This window comes from Argentina silus (assembly GCF_951799395.1).
Source record: "Argentina silus genome assembly, chromosome: 22".
Taxonomy (NCBI): Eukaryota; Metazoa; Chordata; class Actinopteri; order Argentiniformes; family Argentinidae; genus Argentina; species Argentina silus.
The window spans coordinates 8,977,406-8,995,510 of NC_139676.1; the positions used below are offsets into that span (position 1 = coordinate 8,977,406).

Consider the following 18,105-nt stretch of genomic DNA (forward strand, 5'->3'; position numbering starts at 1 on the left):
AAACAAGTCACGATTCAGCAACAATAAAGTCCAGTCTGTTGTCCAGGCAACTCCCAAATAATCCTTCTCTCTCCATGACCAGTGCATTTTCAGCATGACTTCCGTGTGTCAGCCAAAGCCATACACACACACATACACAAACACTAACACACACACACACACACACACACACACACAGCGTTATCCACTCCTGTCGGCTGTATGGTACAGTTGATGAAGATTATTCCGTAGCTTCGGGGTCAGAGAGCGTGCCAAGTAAACTCTCTGTTGCCAGTTGAGTCAGGTACTTCTGGAAAAAAGGGAGAGTGTTTTGCACGATGAGTTCTGCTTCGGCACGGTCAATTTGACTTTAAAATGTCTGCATATTTACAATTCAGATAATCCAACGTACATTTAATTCAATTTAATTTAATTGAACAAATGTCTTTGTTAAACACATTTTATCGGCTCACATCTGCGACTCCTAAGCCTGACAAACAGTATGGAGGTACCGTGTGGAGGTACCGTATGGAGGTACCGTATGGAGGTACCGTATGGTTGACACCAAAATAAAGGAGGGAGGCTGAAACCTGAGAGTTCAGAGAGGCAGGTGCTTAATCTGCATCATACTGTACAAGGCAGACCCATTAACCCCTCCATGTACGCTGTAATTCCCTCTCGTGTCAAAGGTGAAAACCATCATCGCCAGCCCGCTTTTAGCTCAGAGGGTAGCAGAATACACTGTAGTGCACCATACGCACACACATACACATACACACACACACACATAGACACAGACACAGACACACACACACACACACACACACACACACACACACACCTCCTCCTTCTCCACCACCACGCAGCCCCCCAGCTTTGATGGACAGAGCAACTGTTTTTGAATCTTTTTCCCCTCGGAATTTAATCCAACAAATGTGAAGGAATCTCTCCCTCTGTCCAGCCTGAGCTATGCGGCTCAGGAAGGAAGGGCTGGCGGTTGGTGGATGCTGCTGGATGGACACTAATGAGAAACCTAATACAACCCTGAGGCCCCAGTTCAATCAGTTGCGAATGAAGACAAATTACACAGCAAGTTCACTCTGAATGTTTTTTTTTTTTTGTTTTTTTTTACGATATTTAAAGGGAAAGTGTGGTTTCCTATCAATAGCCAATGACATGTCCGCAGGGGGAGAGGAAGAGATGTTGTGGTGTATGGGTTTTTAAAATGGTGAAAGAGTGAATCTATAGTGAGGTTTGCTTTTATCTGCAATTGATTGAATTGGATTAGGGCCTTTGCGTCCTTTCTCAGGGCTGGCTCTGAGGTACCAGGAGGAATGACCACGCCAGCTGAACTGATCCGAGCGGGAGGGACCGCTTAGAGTAAGCTGATTCCCAAGAGACCAAACTAAGCAACAGCCTCTTTCCTGCTCACTCATCGAACATCAACTTTTTTGACACACCGCTATGTAAATACTGCCAGTGGACTTGTTCCCCCTCTCACCAACAGACAGAGTTTGGGGTTTGCTGCTTGCCGACAGACTCATAGTTTGGGGTTTGCTGCCCGCCTGTATGTTGTGTTCTGGGTGGGAGTCGATCAGAAGCCAAAGGGATGTTATTTCAGTCCCTGTTGTGGACTAATGTGTTAGGGAGTGATCTGTGTATCCCGTGCTTTGTCATATGATTGGATGCCATGCCTTAGGAGTCATGTAAGTAATATATGCTAACCCAACTCTTTGGGGGGTAGGGGGTGGAGGAGGGCGGGGGGGGTTGGCCTTAGGAATCATGCTAGTGATACGTTTTGTGGCCATAACCAATACATGTCACACTTCTGGTAGGGGTTGAATTATACAGTTTCCCCCAATGAAGCGCATCATCATCACTTTCAATTCAAGTTGTCATCATGTCATCATCATGAACATGATGATGATGATGATGATGATGATTATCATCATCAGCATGATCATAGTCATGTATAGTAATAGTGTATGTCACCTGGAGGTTTCTGTAGTGGACGGTGCTGCGGCAGTGGGAGGTCTTGGCTGTTTCTTCGCTGGTGTAGAACAGCCCACACAGCTTACAGTAGAAGCCCGCCCTGGGCACGATGAACTCCACCCCTAGAACAACATCAGACCAATCAGTCAACAGAACCGTGCCATGTCCCAGCCAATGACACAATTATGTTTCTGATTAATGTCTGTATAGAACCATCCCTTCTTTTCACTGTATGATAATCAATTATTTACACTTTACACAATTATTTACAGTTTACAATATCATGTATTTTTTTTTTATTATTATCATATCTTAGATATGAGGACAATAAAATCTATTTGATTAGGTCCATTATCTTATGGGACAGATGAGGGAGAAAAACAGACACTGGTCCATTGTGAACTTATCTTAGCCATGCTATTAATGGCCACAGCCCTGAAACACACACACACACACTCACTCACTCAAAGGACGTCATGTGATGGAAATAGCACCAACGCTCATGGTGGATAGCCGCTATTATGTCTGTGAGTGTGTGTGTGTGTGTGTGTGTGTGTGTGTGTGTGTGTGTGTGTGTGTGTGTGTGTGTGTGTGTGTGTGTGTGTGTGCATTCACCACAGGGTTTGTCATGCATGCAATGTAAGACGGCGGGTGTCAGGTGACCAAATATGGAGGTGACTACATATGTTGTGTGTGTGTGTGTGTGTGTGTGTGTGTGTGTGTGTGTGTGTCATTCCAGACCTTATGATAACATAAATACATATCTCGAATGGGGTGCATTTCACAACTAGTTCTCGGTAATAGAAGTAGGCAACAATGCATGCTCCTCTTTCCAGGAAAGGGAGCATTGTTAAAGTTGTTAAAGCTACACTACAGAATCATGTTCCACTAGGGGGTGCTTGTTAATAAAAAAAAGTGACAGACTTTTGGCAGACTAAATATGCTTCTTACTGTGTAAGTGTGAGTTAATAAATAATTAACGGATAATAATGAACTAATAATAATGAACTAATAAATAATGAACGAATAATAAGGAATTAAAAAATAAATGAATAATGATAGAGGTGCCTGTGCTTACCCAGTGGGATGCTGTGTTCACTGATGGCCTTGTCTTGCTCCCGTGAAGGTGAGGGAGCCTCTATGTCAGTCTGATTCAGACATGGGTTGTGTGTTGAATTCTGTACGCCTGTAAAAGAAAACATAATGTGCACAATATCATTAGCTGATTCATTCATAATAATGATTTACCCTCCAAAAAATAAAACTCAAATTATATTATTTTTTCAGTATCCACAATCTCAGTACTTTCTAATCGTATCAAGTACAGGAGATGAAGGAGAGGAATATTTGTTTGTATTATTGCAATATTTCTCTGAAAGTACAACAAAATATTTTAGACCTTTTTTTGGAGTTTCAGCCTTTTTCTGTATCTCCTTATTCTCCAGCTCGGTGACTGACGCTGGTTTCACTACGTCCTCCCTCTTATGTACATCCTGGGACTTGCTGCTCTCACACTCGCTAGGAACGTGATTGGTCAGATTTTCCTGTGGCGGCCCGCTCTTTGGTGCTTTAGCCTCCTGACCCGAACACGCCTCCTCTAGAGACTCCTTGAATTCCTGGCTGGGGAAGTCGTTGAGGTCCGACGTCGGCAGCCCCAGAACCACCGGTGGCTGGTCTTTACAGTTGGAGACTATGGAGTTCTCTTCAGGTTTCTCCTCTGGAGCTGGCTCCATGACCACTCTGTTCTCATGGATCTCTTCCCTGTGGAGGGTCTCCTCCATCTCAGAGCAGGGGCTGGGGGTGGAGGCGCACCGGGGGGCCTCCTCCGTGGGGTCCTTGACGGAGGCCTCCTCCTGCAGCTCTGGGAGGTCCGGCTCGATGATGGAGTCGTCCTCTCCGCCCACCTCGTCCACCGTCACCAGCTCCTCCATGTTCCTCGGGTACCAGCACTCGCCCTCCGTGTCGTCCCCACTCTCCCACTCCTCGGGCTACGACAGAGAGGAGGGGTGGAATTAATAACTATACTACCACTACTACTACTACTACCACTACTACTACTAATACTACTACTACTACTACTAATACTACTACTACTACTACTACTACTACTACTACTACTACTACTACCACTACTACTACTACTACTACTACTACTACTACTACTACTACTACTAATACTACTACTACTACTACTACCACTACTACTACTACTACTACTACTACTACTACTACTACTACTACCACTACTACTACTACTACTACTACTACTACTACTACTACTACTACTACTACTACTACCACTACTACTACTACTACTACTACTACTACTACTACTACTACTACTACTACTACCACTACTACTACTACTACTACTACTACTACTACTACTACTACTACTACTACTACTACTACTACTACCACTACTACTACTACTACTACTACTACTACTACTACTACTACTACTACTACTACCACTACTACTACTACTACTACTACTACCACTACTACTACTACTACTACTAATACTACTACTACTACTAATACTACTACTACTACTACTACTACTACTACTACTACTACTAATACTACCACTACTACTACTACTACTACTACTACTACTACTACTACTACTACCACTACTACTACTACTACTACTACTACTACTAATACTACTACTACTACTACTACTACTACTACTACTACTACTACTAATACTACTGCTACTAATACTACCACTTAACCCTAACCCTAACCCTAACCCTAACCCTGTCATAAAGGTCCTACAGTATCTAGATATTTACCTCACTGTCCTTGTCTCTGTCACAGTCTGTGGCCTCTGTGTGCTTGACACTTCGTTGAGGAGATACAGACTTCTCCTTCTGTTGCTGATCCTCAGGGGCTTCTCTCTATAACAAATGAATCGTGTATGATATTAATAAGTTAAGAAGTGCCATTATTCAAACGATTACTATGCATACAATTTGGTTTAGCTTCCCACAAAGGTTTTTAAATGCCTATAACTATCTATTTGTGTATCTAACAAGTGTAATCCATTGCACCTTCGGACTCAATGGAAAGAAAACTCCATTATAGCTTACACTGTTCTCAGTCGTATCTTTCTCCTGTTTCTCTGGGGTGTGTCTCCTGGCTGTCTTCTTGCTCTTCCCCTTGGGCGGCGAGGCCAGCCTCCTGTCCTCAGGAGTCTTAGCAGGGAGAGACTCTGGCTCCAACAGGTCTGACTCTGAGTGTCTCTGACTGGACCGATGGTATTCCCCTACGTCCCTCCTCTTAGACTTCACCTCATGCCTCTGGTACGGTGGCCTGGAAGGCTTCTCCGACTTGTACATCTGCTCCTTTGTACCCTTGTACATCTGCTCCTCCTTGTAGAACTCCTCCTCCAGGTTCCTGTAAGAGGGGAAAGGCATGCCCTGAGGGCTGCCGCGGGGGTACCAGTCTCTGTTCCCTCCTTCCCTCCTCCCCTCCCCTCCTCCTCCACCTCCACCTCCTCCACCTCCTCCTCCCCCTCCTCCTCTCTCCTCCGCTGATCTGGGGCTGATCCGGTCCGAGGGTTTCAGGTAGGGCATCTTCCTACGCTCCGGCATCCTCCCGTTGGGCCGGTCCTCATCCACGCCGTTCCCCCCGTTCCTCCAGGGTGGTTCCTCTCGCTCCCTCTCCCGCTCTCTCTCCCGGTCCTCCTCGCCCCCCCTCCGCAGGTGGGCCGTCCAGTCCCAGGAGCCTCGGCGGGGACCCAGGCCGTTGCTGCCACGCTCAGGCCCTCGGCAGGGCGCCCCCTGGGGGCTGGGAGCGGAGCTGCAGGAGGTGAAGCTGGGGCTGTGGGAGCGGGGGCTCACAGAACCTCTGATGGGACTACGGGACCTGGCTCTCTCTGGGACATAGCTGAGGAGAAAAATAGACATGTTGTTCAAACTCAAGAAGTGGTCACACTTTACATTACGTTGCCCCCTATATGTGCATAGTGAAACTGAAATCATCCCAGCAACAACATATTAACATGTTGTATATATTAAAATTGTAAAATAACATAATAAAGTTGAGCAGTTTGCTTTATCACTGTACGTAAGTGGAATAAGGACTGTTCCTTGTTCCGGTTTACCTTTCAATTACTTAATGACCCCTTCATTCCCTCTCAAACAAGGGATCATGCACAGACGTTTACACACCAGCAGACTGAGAAAGACTAAAGAGAGAAAAGACAAAAAAGGTTTTTCTTACTGATTGATCTCCTGCATAACATCGTCCCTTTCTCTCTGAGAGTTGATATCCTGGATGATCGAGTCCACATCTTTACCTGGTTTCTGGACAAAGGGGAAAAAAGACTCATATAAATTAATAGCAGTTTAACACTATAACTTAACCATTAATTGCACAAAAGTTAATTAGTATGAAATACACTGATTGAAACTGTTGGAACACACCTTGAGCTGTAACTCTTTGTATCTCTTTGACATTCTGATCAACAGTTTCTGATCGTTGATCATGGCCGGCGTCAGCTGGTAGTACTGAACCATGGCCTGGGCAGCCTCAATGTATGCCATCTCCACAAAGGCCTGTGAGAGAGAAACCAAATTTAGACAGCTGTTTCTGACAGTTTAATGTTTTTTTTTGTTTTAGTTTTTTTTTAAAGAATGTCAGTGCAAACATATTTGCAATAACATATGTCAAACAGGGGTCCGGACAAATCTTCTAAACTCATCACAAGGTATCAAATTTCATGAGCAATGATAAATCATCAGGACAGTTGCTATTCTTGAATTAATCCCAGTAACCAACACCATCATTTTAGTATCAAGGCCATTAATCGGATCGCAGTGATGAAGGAGTTAATTACATATCTGATAAATGAAACGTAGGTCTAAGTGAGACATCATGAACTGTGATAAAATAGTGGATGGACCATTGGAGAAAAGGGCAATGTCATTTGGAGGGACATCATTCTATATCTGGTTATGGTAATAGAGTTTATCGTTATTTGAGAGCAAGTGGTCACCATCAGCCCTGGTCCTGGAGCGCTTCTGGGTGTGCAGGCTTTTGAGCCCCACGCCTCATTCAGATAATCATCTGGGCCCAGTATTTCAAAACGTTTAACCTGGATCCGGATTCTTTTTTGCTATCCAGGATCATCATCATCATCCTTCCCCCCCCCCCCGCCCCGAAAGCTTTGGCGCCAAGTTGGCACTACTGTACTCCTTTACCTGATGGGTGGACCGCATGAGGATGTAGTTGGTGACTTTGCCGAACGGAAGTCCCAGGTTGATGACATCATTCTCGGTGCAGCTGCCTTCTGGGAGGTTGCAGATGTGAACCACCCGTCCTGTGATGGACTTCCTCGGAGGAAACTGTTACACAAGAGACAGGAAGTGCACATTAGCAAATATGCCCCCACACACACAGCATTAGAACACACTTACTTGACTGCAATAGCTCTACACTCTTCAGTAAAATCGCTATAGAGGTCAATAATTACAGGCATGTCATAATCTAACATCGCACATGATGGTTGATGGTATTCAAAGCCTTGCTTCAGGCACATACAGTAGACTGTGGGAAACTGTTGTCTCCTACAGTATTAGTCTCTATTGGTCTCTCATTCATTCGTCCTTCAATAGAGGGACATTTCTTCCTCTCAGGGTGTCTACCAGGGGCTCGTGGAGGTAGAAAATTAGCCCGTCCTCCGATTTCTACCTCCCCCAGTCTCCCCTGGTGTCTACCTCCCCCAGTCTCCCCTGGTGTCTACCATTAATGTATCTATCAATAAGCCTGCTGGAGCGTTGTCATAGTGATAATGAGAGTTTTATCGTTTAAATTTGGGAACATCAGCTGACTGGGCCAGATACCCCAGACCCTTTGTCACTAATCCCCCTGGACTGCCAAGTATATTTATCCCCCGTTCTCCTCCCTCTCTTCCCCAACCTCCCCCTTTCCCTCCCCCCTCTCCCTCCCCCATTCTCGCCCGCCTCCCTCTCTGTATAGCACGCCTGCTGCTCAAAAGCCAACTCCCCCCTCTCTCCCACCCGCCCACCTACCCTCGCCCTACCCTCCTTTCCCTCTCTCTATCCCCGTCTCCCCCTTCCTCCCCCCTCCTCTCCCCCCTCCCTCAGTGGTGTAACTGACACCACAGGGCAGCTCTGATGTAAACACCATTGGCCTCTGACTAATGGTTGACAAAGTGAGTGAATAAAGAGAGCATCAACACTGCTCTCTAATCACTCTGTTAATCCCCCGCCCCCCCCTCCCTCATGGGCCCGGGTGCGCACCGCCTGGCCTTCCGCCCCTAACATGACACAATGTGATTATGAGAAACACAAACAAACAGAGTGAAAGACGTCCCGTAGTCCCCGGTTTGAGTGAACTGTCCTTAACGGGGCTCCTACTTCCCAGGCCAGTCGGGCCGCCCGCCAAGCCTGACGGACAGGCCCATGTGTGGAACAGTCTGGGGCGGGCCTCAACCCCCCTGGGTCAGCAGCCTAGGGGGCCCCGTGTTTTTTTGGGGATTTTTTTCAGAGTAAATCCAGCACTAACAGACATGTTACAACAGGTACTCTGAGGGCAGAGGGCAGAGGGCAGAGGGCAGAGGGCAACAGGCTGGGAGGGGAGGGTTGAGACAGTTAGGAAATCGAAAGTTGTCACAGATGCTGAAACATGGTGGAGGGGGGGGTGACAACAAGCTGTCCATGTTTCCAAAAATTAATGTCAGCAAAGCTTTTCTTAGTGCATAGGCCTATAGGAGACCAGGCTCTAACATATAGAAATCACGTCTAAAATGTATTTCACAAATACGGCAACAACACTGAGATTTTAGACTGAATTTTGTTGAGTTTTAAACTACAGCGAAACTAAGTGAAACTAAATGAATCAGAACATTAAGTACTTTATATTGTAAGCTATTACATGTTGGGGGAAGAATGTGCTACTGTGCCACTGTATCCTCAGCCCTAACCCAACACTAATCTCCCAAAGCCTGATTGCAGGGGTCGTAATACCGCTGTTTAACTGCTTCTGGCCCGCGACCCGACTTTAACAGTTTCAGATGAGAGAGTGATAATTCTATTAACGGCACATTGCCAGGATCTCTCTCCCACTCCGCTAGAATGTATAAGAAAGGTCAAAGACGGCTTGGCCCAATAAACAGATACAGGAATAACCCGCAACATCTTAATGTCCTTGAAATGTAGGAGAGAACAAGAGTCACTCTCTGTTTGCCTCGTAAAAAAATGTGTCCCTGGGTTTTGGGGGCTTGTTCAAGCTACCGGCTTCATAGCTTGACATCCACAGCCTGACCTCACAGTTGTAAAGTGTCACTGTTTGGGTTAGATATTGCCATTAACTGCAGATCGAGGACCAGATTACGCTATTCTCAGATAACCTTCACTATTAGCGGGATGGAGAACATGCCTGACGCGGTATGAGTCATTCAAGAGAATAACCTACTGTGCCCACTCCAAATTCTGACCGTTTGGTTTGAATAATTCAAATAATAAGCAAAAAGAGAATCAGCGATTGAATGATAAGATTGGCCTATCAGTGATGGACTGAAAGCTGATCTGTAGTAGCTGTGGATGGTGATTGTTGATTAGGAGTCACAGCCCTGCCGATGGCGGATGATTTACTGCACGCATCTCGTAAACGCAACGGGGGCTACGTTTCTCAGGGAAGATTGTATCACAATGACACACTGCCTGACCTATAACTCAGCTACTGATGTTACTGTATAAGTGTAGTACATGAGGCAGCAAGCTACCGAATGCCCCTGCAAATGTCACAGCAGCGATACCATATCTGAGATGACTTGTGAAAGGCATGTTATACTACATCAACGTGGACCCTGAATTTTGGAGAGTCAGAGTTCATTTGAAATGTTTTCGCAATTCATTTAAACAAGAGAGGTAGCCTCTCTGGAGGATGTCTTCATACTGTGTGTGTGTATGTTTTGACATTGACCAGAAATTAACTTGCAAGCAAACGTATACTTTCACTCTTTGTCTGAGAAACAAATACAGAGAAAAAAGAAACAAATATAGACCCTTAAACAGAGGCCTGTTTCGTCGAGACAAATGGGTCTGAGCCGACAGGTGGGTGGGTAGGTGAGAGGGGTTCTTTCAGAGGGGCAAGGGACAGTTAGATCTACACTCAACTTTAACTGATTGGCCCCCCACCAAGCGACATTCCTGTATGTTTATTCAAAGCGGGATCCCTGTTGCTTGGACCGAGGTGCTGATGACCACTGGTTTCACGGTTTCTCCCCATGTTCCTACAAAGAGGGCACGGTAGTCCCGGGGATCGCATTACCATTCCCCCCCAGTTAGAAACTCAACTCCTGGACCCCCGAGGCCTCCCGTGGAGCTGTGAGTGCACTAGGGGGCTCAATTCTTGTTTAGTTTAGGATGGCTGTTAAGTGTAATCCCACGTTTATTTCTGTTTGTGTATTTTCACCATGTCGAACTACTGTGTAAAACTATATTACCGAGCCATGCAGTCACAAGTAAATAATACATTTAAATCAGAAGAACTATTCTTAACATAAAAGACTTTATTGGTTATTGCAAGGGCAGAGTGAGGTATGGCCATGTGCTGTGCGTATGTGTTTTACTGTGTGTGTGTGTGTGTGTGTGTGTGTGTGTGTGTGTGTGTGTGTGTCTGTGTGTGTGTGTGTGTGTGTGTGTGTCTGTGTGTGTGTGTGTGTGTGTGTGTGTGTGTGTCTCTGTGTGTCTGTGTGTGTGTGTGTGTGTGTGTGTCTGTGTGTGTGTGCGTGTGCATGTGCGTGTGCGTGTGTGTCTGTGTGTCCAGCACATTCATGCGGCTACAAGGCTTGCATTTTTCTCCAAACTGTAAAAGTTCCATCTGTTGTTTTCAGATAGGCGTGTGTTTATAGGGGCTAACGTTGGCGCATGGACACAATGTTTCCCACTGCTTCGATGAAAGCACTCATAAATAACAGTGTCAAATGGATGCGTAAAGTTTCTGGAGGAGTTTCACTTCAAATGATCATCCGCTCCATCCAAAAGTTGTTGCCTGGTAACAATAAATAATGGAACACATGGTTGATGCAGTAACAAGTGGTGCTGCTATGATCTTCGAAGGAAGAAATGTGGAAGAGTTTTATAGAGTATATAAACATACTTCAATTCGTATGTCAGTTAGGATCAGAATACTAAGCTACACATGCTAGCAGGGCCCTGTCATTGATACGCGCTTACACACACACACGCTGTAGTGTAGATGGATATCACTCTCTCAAATTATCTTTCCCACTTCTCCAAAATACGCAAACCTGGACAGAAAACAGCGCAAATACTTCCCTCAATTATCGATAGAGATAAATAGTAGCCGAATGACACCGGTAAATGTTTAGCTGAAGTAGCCTGACGAGCCGCGGAGGTGACACTCTACACCTCGCCAAGTAAGACCTCACACCACAGGCTCTGCCCAGAACATCACAGAGGAGCCGGTGCCAGCCCTTCTCCCGCCTTCCCCGAGACTCCGTCGTCACCCTCCTATGGGTGGTGGGATGAACCACAGACAGAGTGCGTTGGCATCCCCATGGGGGCGTTCAGCTCTGGCTAGACAGGTCCAGTTGGTGCTTATACCCAGGATCAGTTGATCCCCCTCTATCAACGCCTCTTGTGAGTGTGAGTGTGTGTGTGTGTGTGTGTGTGTGTGTGTGTGTGTGTGTATGTCTGTGTGTGTGTGTGTGTGTGTGTGTGTGTGTGTATGTGTGTATGTCTGTGTGCGTGTGTGTGCGTGCGTGTGTGTGTGTGCGTGTGTGTGTGTGTGCGTGTGTGCGTGTGTGTGTGTGTTAGTACATTGGCGTATGTCGTGTGCGTGCACTTGAAGGCGTGTGTAAGCTGGACACCTTGTGGGTTTTCTTCTCCTTTCCTCAGGCACATTCTGGACCACTCACCCCCTCCTCCTCATCTGGAGTGTGCTTTACATGCGTCCGGACTCCATTATAGATGGACCATCAACAGCTGCTATTCCCCCCCCCCCCCCCATGTCAAAGTCCAAGGGCATTGAGTAGAAAACAGTTTTGGAGGGAGGAATTTGAGGGAAGGCAGGGGAAGCTGATCTGATTGGCCCATGGGAATACATTGACATAAATCCATTTGTTATCAGAAATAAGGTTGTCAAAATCGAAAAAAGCGAATAACAAATGTATGCCTTTGTCAAGGACTCCTCAATCTTGTGCAGCACAAGGTTACACCATGTGTCAGTTTACAGTTTTAGTTAAAGTAGTAGTAGTAGTAGTAGTAGTAGTAGTAGTAGTAGCAGTAGTAAAGTAGACAACAACATTGAACACAATAGTGCCATCCACAAAGTTGTGTCACAGCTGCCTGAATGTAACCTGTGAGTGTCAATCTGTTTTCCCCTGTCACCTCTACGGTGATGTAGAGGACCTCTTGAACACCTTCATGACAGCCCATGTGATACGTTTACACCTAAACCTCCTTCCAAGGTCTTCTGTCACATAGCATATGGACTGTACCAACTGTATGGGACATACCAACCACGTGGGACATACCAACCGTATTGGATGACCCTTACGCACATGTCAATTAAATTAAACTGAATCTCTGGTTGTTGGCCAACGTTAGAGCACAGAGATAGATTAACTAAGAATTTGATTCTTGTTGAAAAGGATGATGAACAAAAACAACTACCGTAAAATGAAATAAACACGAAAAAATCAACTCTTATACTCGAATTACTACTTATTAAACAGGTTTACGATTCATACAAAAGATAGAATTTTAGCTCAAAACTCAAAACAAACAAACACAAATCCATAAATTTCGATTAAAAAAACCAACAACCTAGAAAAGGGGTAAGCTATTCCTAGCTGTGCAACATCTCCCCTTAAGGTACTGTTATGCGTATTAGACCCGTTTTATCGCTAAAGAGAAGCGAAGAGAACTCCCTCGTACTGTCACACACATGTATTTTCAAGCCAGCATTTAATTAGGCACTTTGCCGGCGTATCAGTGTCAATGGAAAAGAGTTGTCAAGCAGGAACAAAAACTGGTGTTGGGGCTCAACAGCTCTCAACAAGGGTTTTGTCTGAACCAATCTCATGCAGTGACACAACACTGCTGGTAGCTCGGAAATTCTTTGCTGCTATTCCTCTGAAATATCTGAACCTCAAAACCAACAAGTCAAAATTCAAATGGGTGCCAGGCCAGTAGTAAAAACCAAAACAACTGTTGGTAACTGTTGGCAACGCCACACGCACACAAATGTGGGGACGTTAACAGCAACACTCAATGTTTCATTTAGTTATAAAACTAAAATAATGAAAATGTGAATTGAAATTCCCCCCTCAAAAAAGATGAAATTTGCCTTCTGGCTAAATCTGGTACATTGAGAGAAATGTTGATTGATGTGCATTGTCAAATGAATCTAATAAAAGTAAATGAAAGTATCAAAAAAACTCAAACAAATGCTACATAGCAGAAATGTGTTGCCTGTTGCCGCACCCCCCCCCCCCCCCCCCCCCCCTCCCCTCATCTCACATGCCTCCGTCTTTCCAGGAAAGCGGGGGAAAGAAAAGACGCTCAACATCTGCTTAATTCGGTCTGAGAAGATACATAAAGTCCCAAAGAGTGCTATCATATCACACACACACACACACACACACGCACACACACACACACACACGCACACACACGCACTCACACAGACTACAATCTGTCATTAAACGCTGATTTATGCCAGCACAGCGTTCCCTAATCTTTATAAGTGAAAAACAAACATTCGACCGACCTTTGACCCAGAGGTAAATCCAGCGCCTGCCATGGTGTAATTTTTCATAGCTCCAGCTGCTAGATACGAGGCATTCGGTCCTGAGGAAACATCTGGAAAACAACACAGGAATTCAACTTTGTGTTAGTTCTTGGCTATATGGGAAAAACAGACATTGATAATAATTACCCAGGCTTGGTTGTGTGTTATTACGCTCTATTAATTATGCGTGCTAGGTTTGTATCAGGGCTCTGTCTATGTGGTGTAGATTTAAAGGGCTGGTTTAGTTCACAAGCACACCATACAATTAAAAGTACTTTCCCAAATTACACAGCCCTTTATTATTGGTCCTGGTACGAAAATTAAAGGGTAGGTCTACTTAATTTATTTAAAGGGAAACACTGCACAAAAAAAACCAGTCTTAATAATTTTGTTTATTTAAAAAAATGATTATCCTCCAGAAATACAATTTCAACATTTAAAAAAAAAACTTTAAAAACTAAATAAATACAAATGCACACTGGTAACAATAATATCCAAAGCCTTCATAAGAACATACAATCTCAAGTTAGACCGATCTGTTCCGTACTTCGCAATATCCAAAAAGAGCACCCCTCTTCAGCTATAAAAATAGCCCACACCCTCATACATCACTCTCGAACACATATTTCTGCTCTCAAGACAAACAACGGCTGTGCGGAGCACCCGAGGTAAGGTGACATACCTTGATTGGCAGCTGCAGAGTAAACCATGGAGTTATTCACCGGGGTAAGACATCCTTCTGACGACGACCCAGGGACGGGGTAGAGAACTGCACCGGCTGCCACGGCAGGGCTTTGGATGAAAGAAGACTGGTTATAGCTTTCGACTGCTCTGCCCTGCGTGTCTGACTATATCTTGTGACACAGCTCATATTCAGAAGCCATTAAGGCTGTATATGGAACATAAGTGTAAAATCAAATGTCTCAACAGGGGATATGAACTTATGCGTATAAAATAGCCACATACAGCCATAATGCACAACATTAAGTTAAGGTTAATATAGGTCTGTATGAGGAGCACTGTTTCAAAACAAGGTCAAAAGATAATTGTTTTAGGAAGGGATTTCACATGAAGCTGACTGAGAGACGTAGCCTCAACAACTCACACCAACACTGAAACACGTGTTACGCATTTGTCTTCACTTGTCGTCCTCTTGACAGATGGTACGGTTTTAGATCACAGAGATTTTTTTTTGCTGTCTAATCGATTTCCACCCCCTCGTAACTCACCCCTCTGTGTACAGCGAACGGTTCTGCAGGTGGAGTTTTCCCTTCACGTGCTGGTCCCAGTCCTGAGAATCACACACAAACACACACTCTCGGTCAGCTCTGATTCACTGACACAGCCACCCCCCCCCCCCCCCTCTCTCTCCTCTGAACCCCCTGACATACCCATCTGATGGGCTCATGGGTGGGTACAATTAAAGGCGCAACAACTTGGAGCAGAGAGCAACCACAACTGGAACGAAAACTGTGGTGGGCCCCATGTTGTTTTGTCAGCCAGCTCCAATAAAACACACCTATTTTTCACACCTGTTCAAAGGAGAGGGCATTTCACACACACTAAATGAACTATTAGGTGTTGAGTTAAGGGCCCCAATTAGTGGGACTGGTTTAATCACTAAGGACTGGTTTAATCACTGATCTACGAAGAGAACTGAAGGGGATAAGCTACTGTACGCTTTATATGTTCATTAATGAAATCTAACTTTTAAACATATCTAACATCCTTACTATGCATACAGGAGCAATATATTCAATAAACACCAAGAATCACCAGGGCTTGTTTGAATGTTTCTCTACAGGAAGTGACGTGCTCCCTACTTCCTGTGTGGCCATCAAGGGAGGCTCACCCACCTTGAGATTGTAGACCTTTTTGTCACAGATGGTGCACTGGTGTGGCAGGTGGGAGGGTGTCATGGCATGATAGTCGTTGACCTGGTGGGACTGCAGGGGCACGGAACCCGCAGACAGGGTCTCCTCGCCCCCCTGCAGGGTTTGTGCATATCCCACAAACCCTTGGGTGCCTCCGCCGCCGGGATTGAATTTGGGCTCAGATGTCGGCTCCTCTGGGTTGTACAGTTCCCCTCTGGCACGAAATGGCTGCCCAGTCGCATTCCACACTGTGGATACATTGGAAGCCATATCCACTTTCCCCGTGTGGGGATGGTTTGTTGGGTTTTTCCATTGCTCCTTGTGGCCAGTGGATGAAAAAGTGTTCAGGTTCTGGTCGTTACCACCAAACCCAGTCTGTTGACCGTCCTGTCCGTAGAACTCCCTCTGAAACCCGGCATGGTTCGTAGTCTTTGCCTGAGTGTTGATCGGCACATACTGCCCATCTACTTTGCTCAACCCCACCGAGGTCCCGCCCAGGAAACCGTACTGGACGCGTCTGTCTGTATCCGACGGATAGTTTGATCCAGCCTTCTTGCCGTACTCTGCTCCTTTCTGATTGGCTACCTGCTGCTGCTGTTGCTGCTGTTGCTGCTGCTGCTGCTGCTGCTGCCCCCCCACACCTCCTCCATAGTGGTTCAGTGTCACATTACTGTGATTCTGGTTGAAGCCTCCGCCCACCAGGTTCCCAAGGGCGGTGTTGGGAGGAGGGAAGTTGATGGCACCAGAGGGGAAGCCGGACTGTGGGTTGCCCATCATGGCGGAGGTCCGGAGCTGGTTGAAGAGAGGCTGAGACATGGCCACATTGGAGAGGACCTGGTTGAGGACACTGGCGGCGGTGGCTGCGTTGGTGTTGCCCCCCACAACGCTATGGGCCAGTTTGAGGCGGTGGAGGGTGAGCTGGGCCTGGAGCTGGGCGAGCTGGAGGCTGGCGGGGGTCAGGACAAGGGGGTTCTGCCCACCCCCACTCAGCTGAGCGCACACCGGGAGACCCTTCTTATCGTGGGTGTCCGACGCACTGTTACTGTAAATTAAACAAACAAAGATGAATTCCAATTACTGGTTCTGTAAATACACAAGAACAGAAGTTAGGGATGCACTGGTACTGTAAACAAAAGAAAAAAAGGAAGAATATTTGTTGTCATAAAACCATCTTCAGGCTATAAAACAGGTTTCAGGTTAATAAATTATTGCACTTTAGAGAAACCAGCCTGAGAAGCCTAATAACTTGACTCCACCATGCATAGGTGAACAAACTAGCTAGCACTAGCTTCTTTTTGACAAGCTACATTAACGGTTCACAACTTAGCCACGTACTGTAGCCTGCGACCTCATTTGACTGGCCTGCTGTCCTTTTATATTGTGATGAATGCTCTCACATGCTGGCTAAACTTAGTACCATCTACTATCAATCACATCATCCATGGAAGCACCGACACCTAACCTGAACCACCTCCCCTTTCCTTCCCTCTCAGTGCAAACTGAGAGACCAATTGGATAAGACATGGCTGAGATCCAAGAGAATGTTGTTTTTGACACGAATTGACTCCGCCATGTTGTTTTTCACAGACCCAGGGATTTTTTTTCAGGGATTTCAGACACATGCAGGTATTCTGATTAATGCAAGGGAACAGCTTTGACATATGTATCGTCCGGGGTTGAGATGTGTCAAAAGATTCGATAAATGGCTGTGGTTTCACCACGAACATGAAAAGATCCGGGTCATTTTCCAATGTGAATTTCTGCAACTGAATCTTTGGGATTAGCACCTGGCTGTCTGTGGTTCTACTGCCTTGGGGAGTTATCATATGGTCTTACAGCGACATTACCACATCATAAAGTCATCATGTCAGTGCTGTTGCTAAATTGAACACCAGTTATACTGACTTACAGCAAAGTTGATTCTGGGATTGATGTTCACAGAGTTTTTATTTGCCCTATGAACTGGTGATATGCCACATATCGTGTTATGTTGGGTATTTCCTAAAAATATATATTTTCCCAAGAAATCAATCCCCCACACTTTACACGAAAATAAATGAATGATAGCCATTCTGCACTGTCATGCTCTGTTTTGAAAAGCATGTCAGAATTATGATCGTTGCCGTCGTTATAACATTGTCATACCATTGTAATAACACATTTATAACACATAAAAGTTTCGATCATGGCACCAGCATCTGCTATATTAAAGCATGGGAGGCCTGTGGCAAACAGACTAGAGCTTTAGGACCCCCACAGCAGCTGCCCCTTTAACTGCCTGTTTCTGGCAACACCTCCACACCCACTGGCCTTGTGGCCATCTTTGAAAGTCCTGCTTTACGGCTTACAAGCTGTAAAAACACATAAACAACCGCCCTGTCCTTCTGTCCCATAGGTTTAGAGAGCTGCAATAACAGACTACCACAATGACCCCCCCTGCTCAACCAGACGAGACACGGACCAG

The 18,105-nt window shown here is 45.6% G+C and overlaps 1 protein-coding gene across 1 annotated transcript; it reads right to left on the bottom strand.

Annotated features, from left to right (window-relative positions):
• Positions 1 to 220: 220 nt before the first annotated feature.
• Positions 221 to 16,472, bottom strand: rbm20 (RNA binding motif protein 20; the record flags this gene model as incomplete). The annotated part of the gene is made up of 13 exons (XM_083694353.1): positions 15,624 to 16,472; positions 14,997 to 15,058; positions 14,450 to 14,559; positions 13,747 to 13,838; positions 7,185 to 7,328; positions 6,408 to 6,539; positions 6,205 to 6,287; positions 5,070 to 5,868; positions 4,773 to 4,862; positions 3,371 to 3,959; positions 3,050 to 3,157; positions 1,972 to 2,093; positions 221 to 289 (listed from the first exon to the last, which is right to left on the bottom strand). Exons 1-13 carry the CDS (start codon positions 16,455 to 16,457, stop codon positions 221 to 223), a joined length of 3,234 nt encoding a protein of 1,077 aa, XP_083550479.1. The 5' UTR covers positions 16,458 to 16,472.
• Positions 16,473 to 18,105: the final 1,633 nt, after the last annotated feature.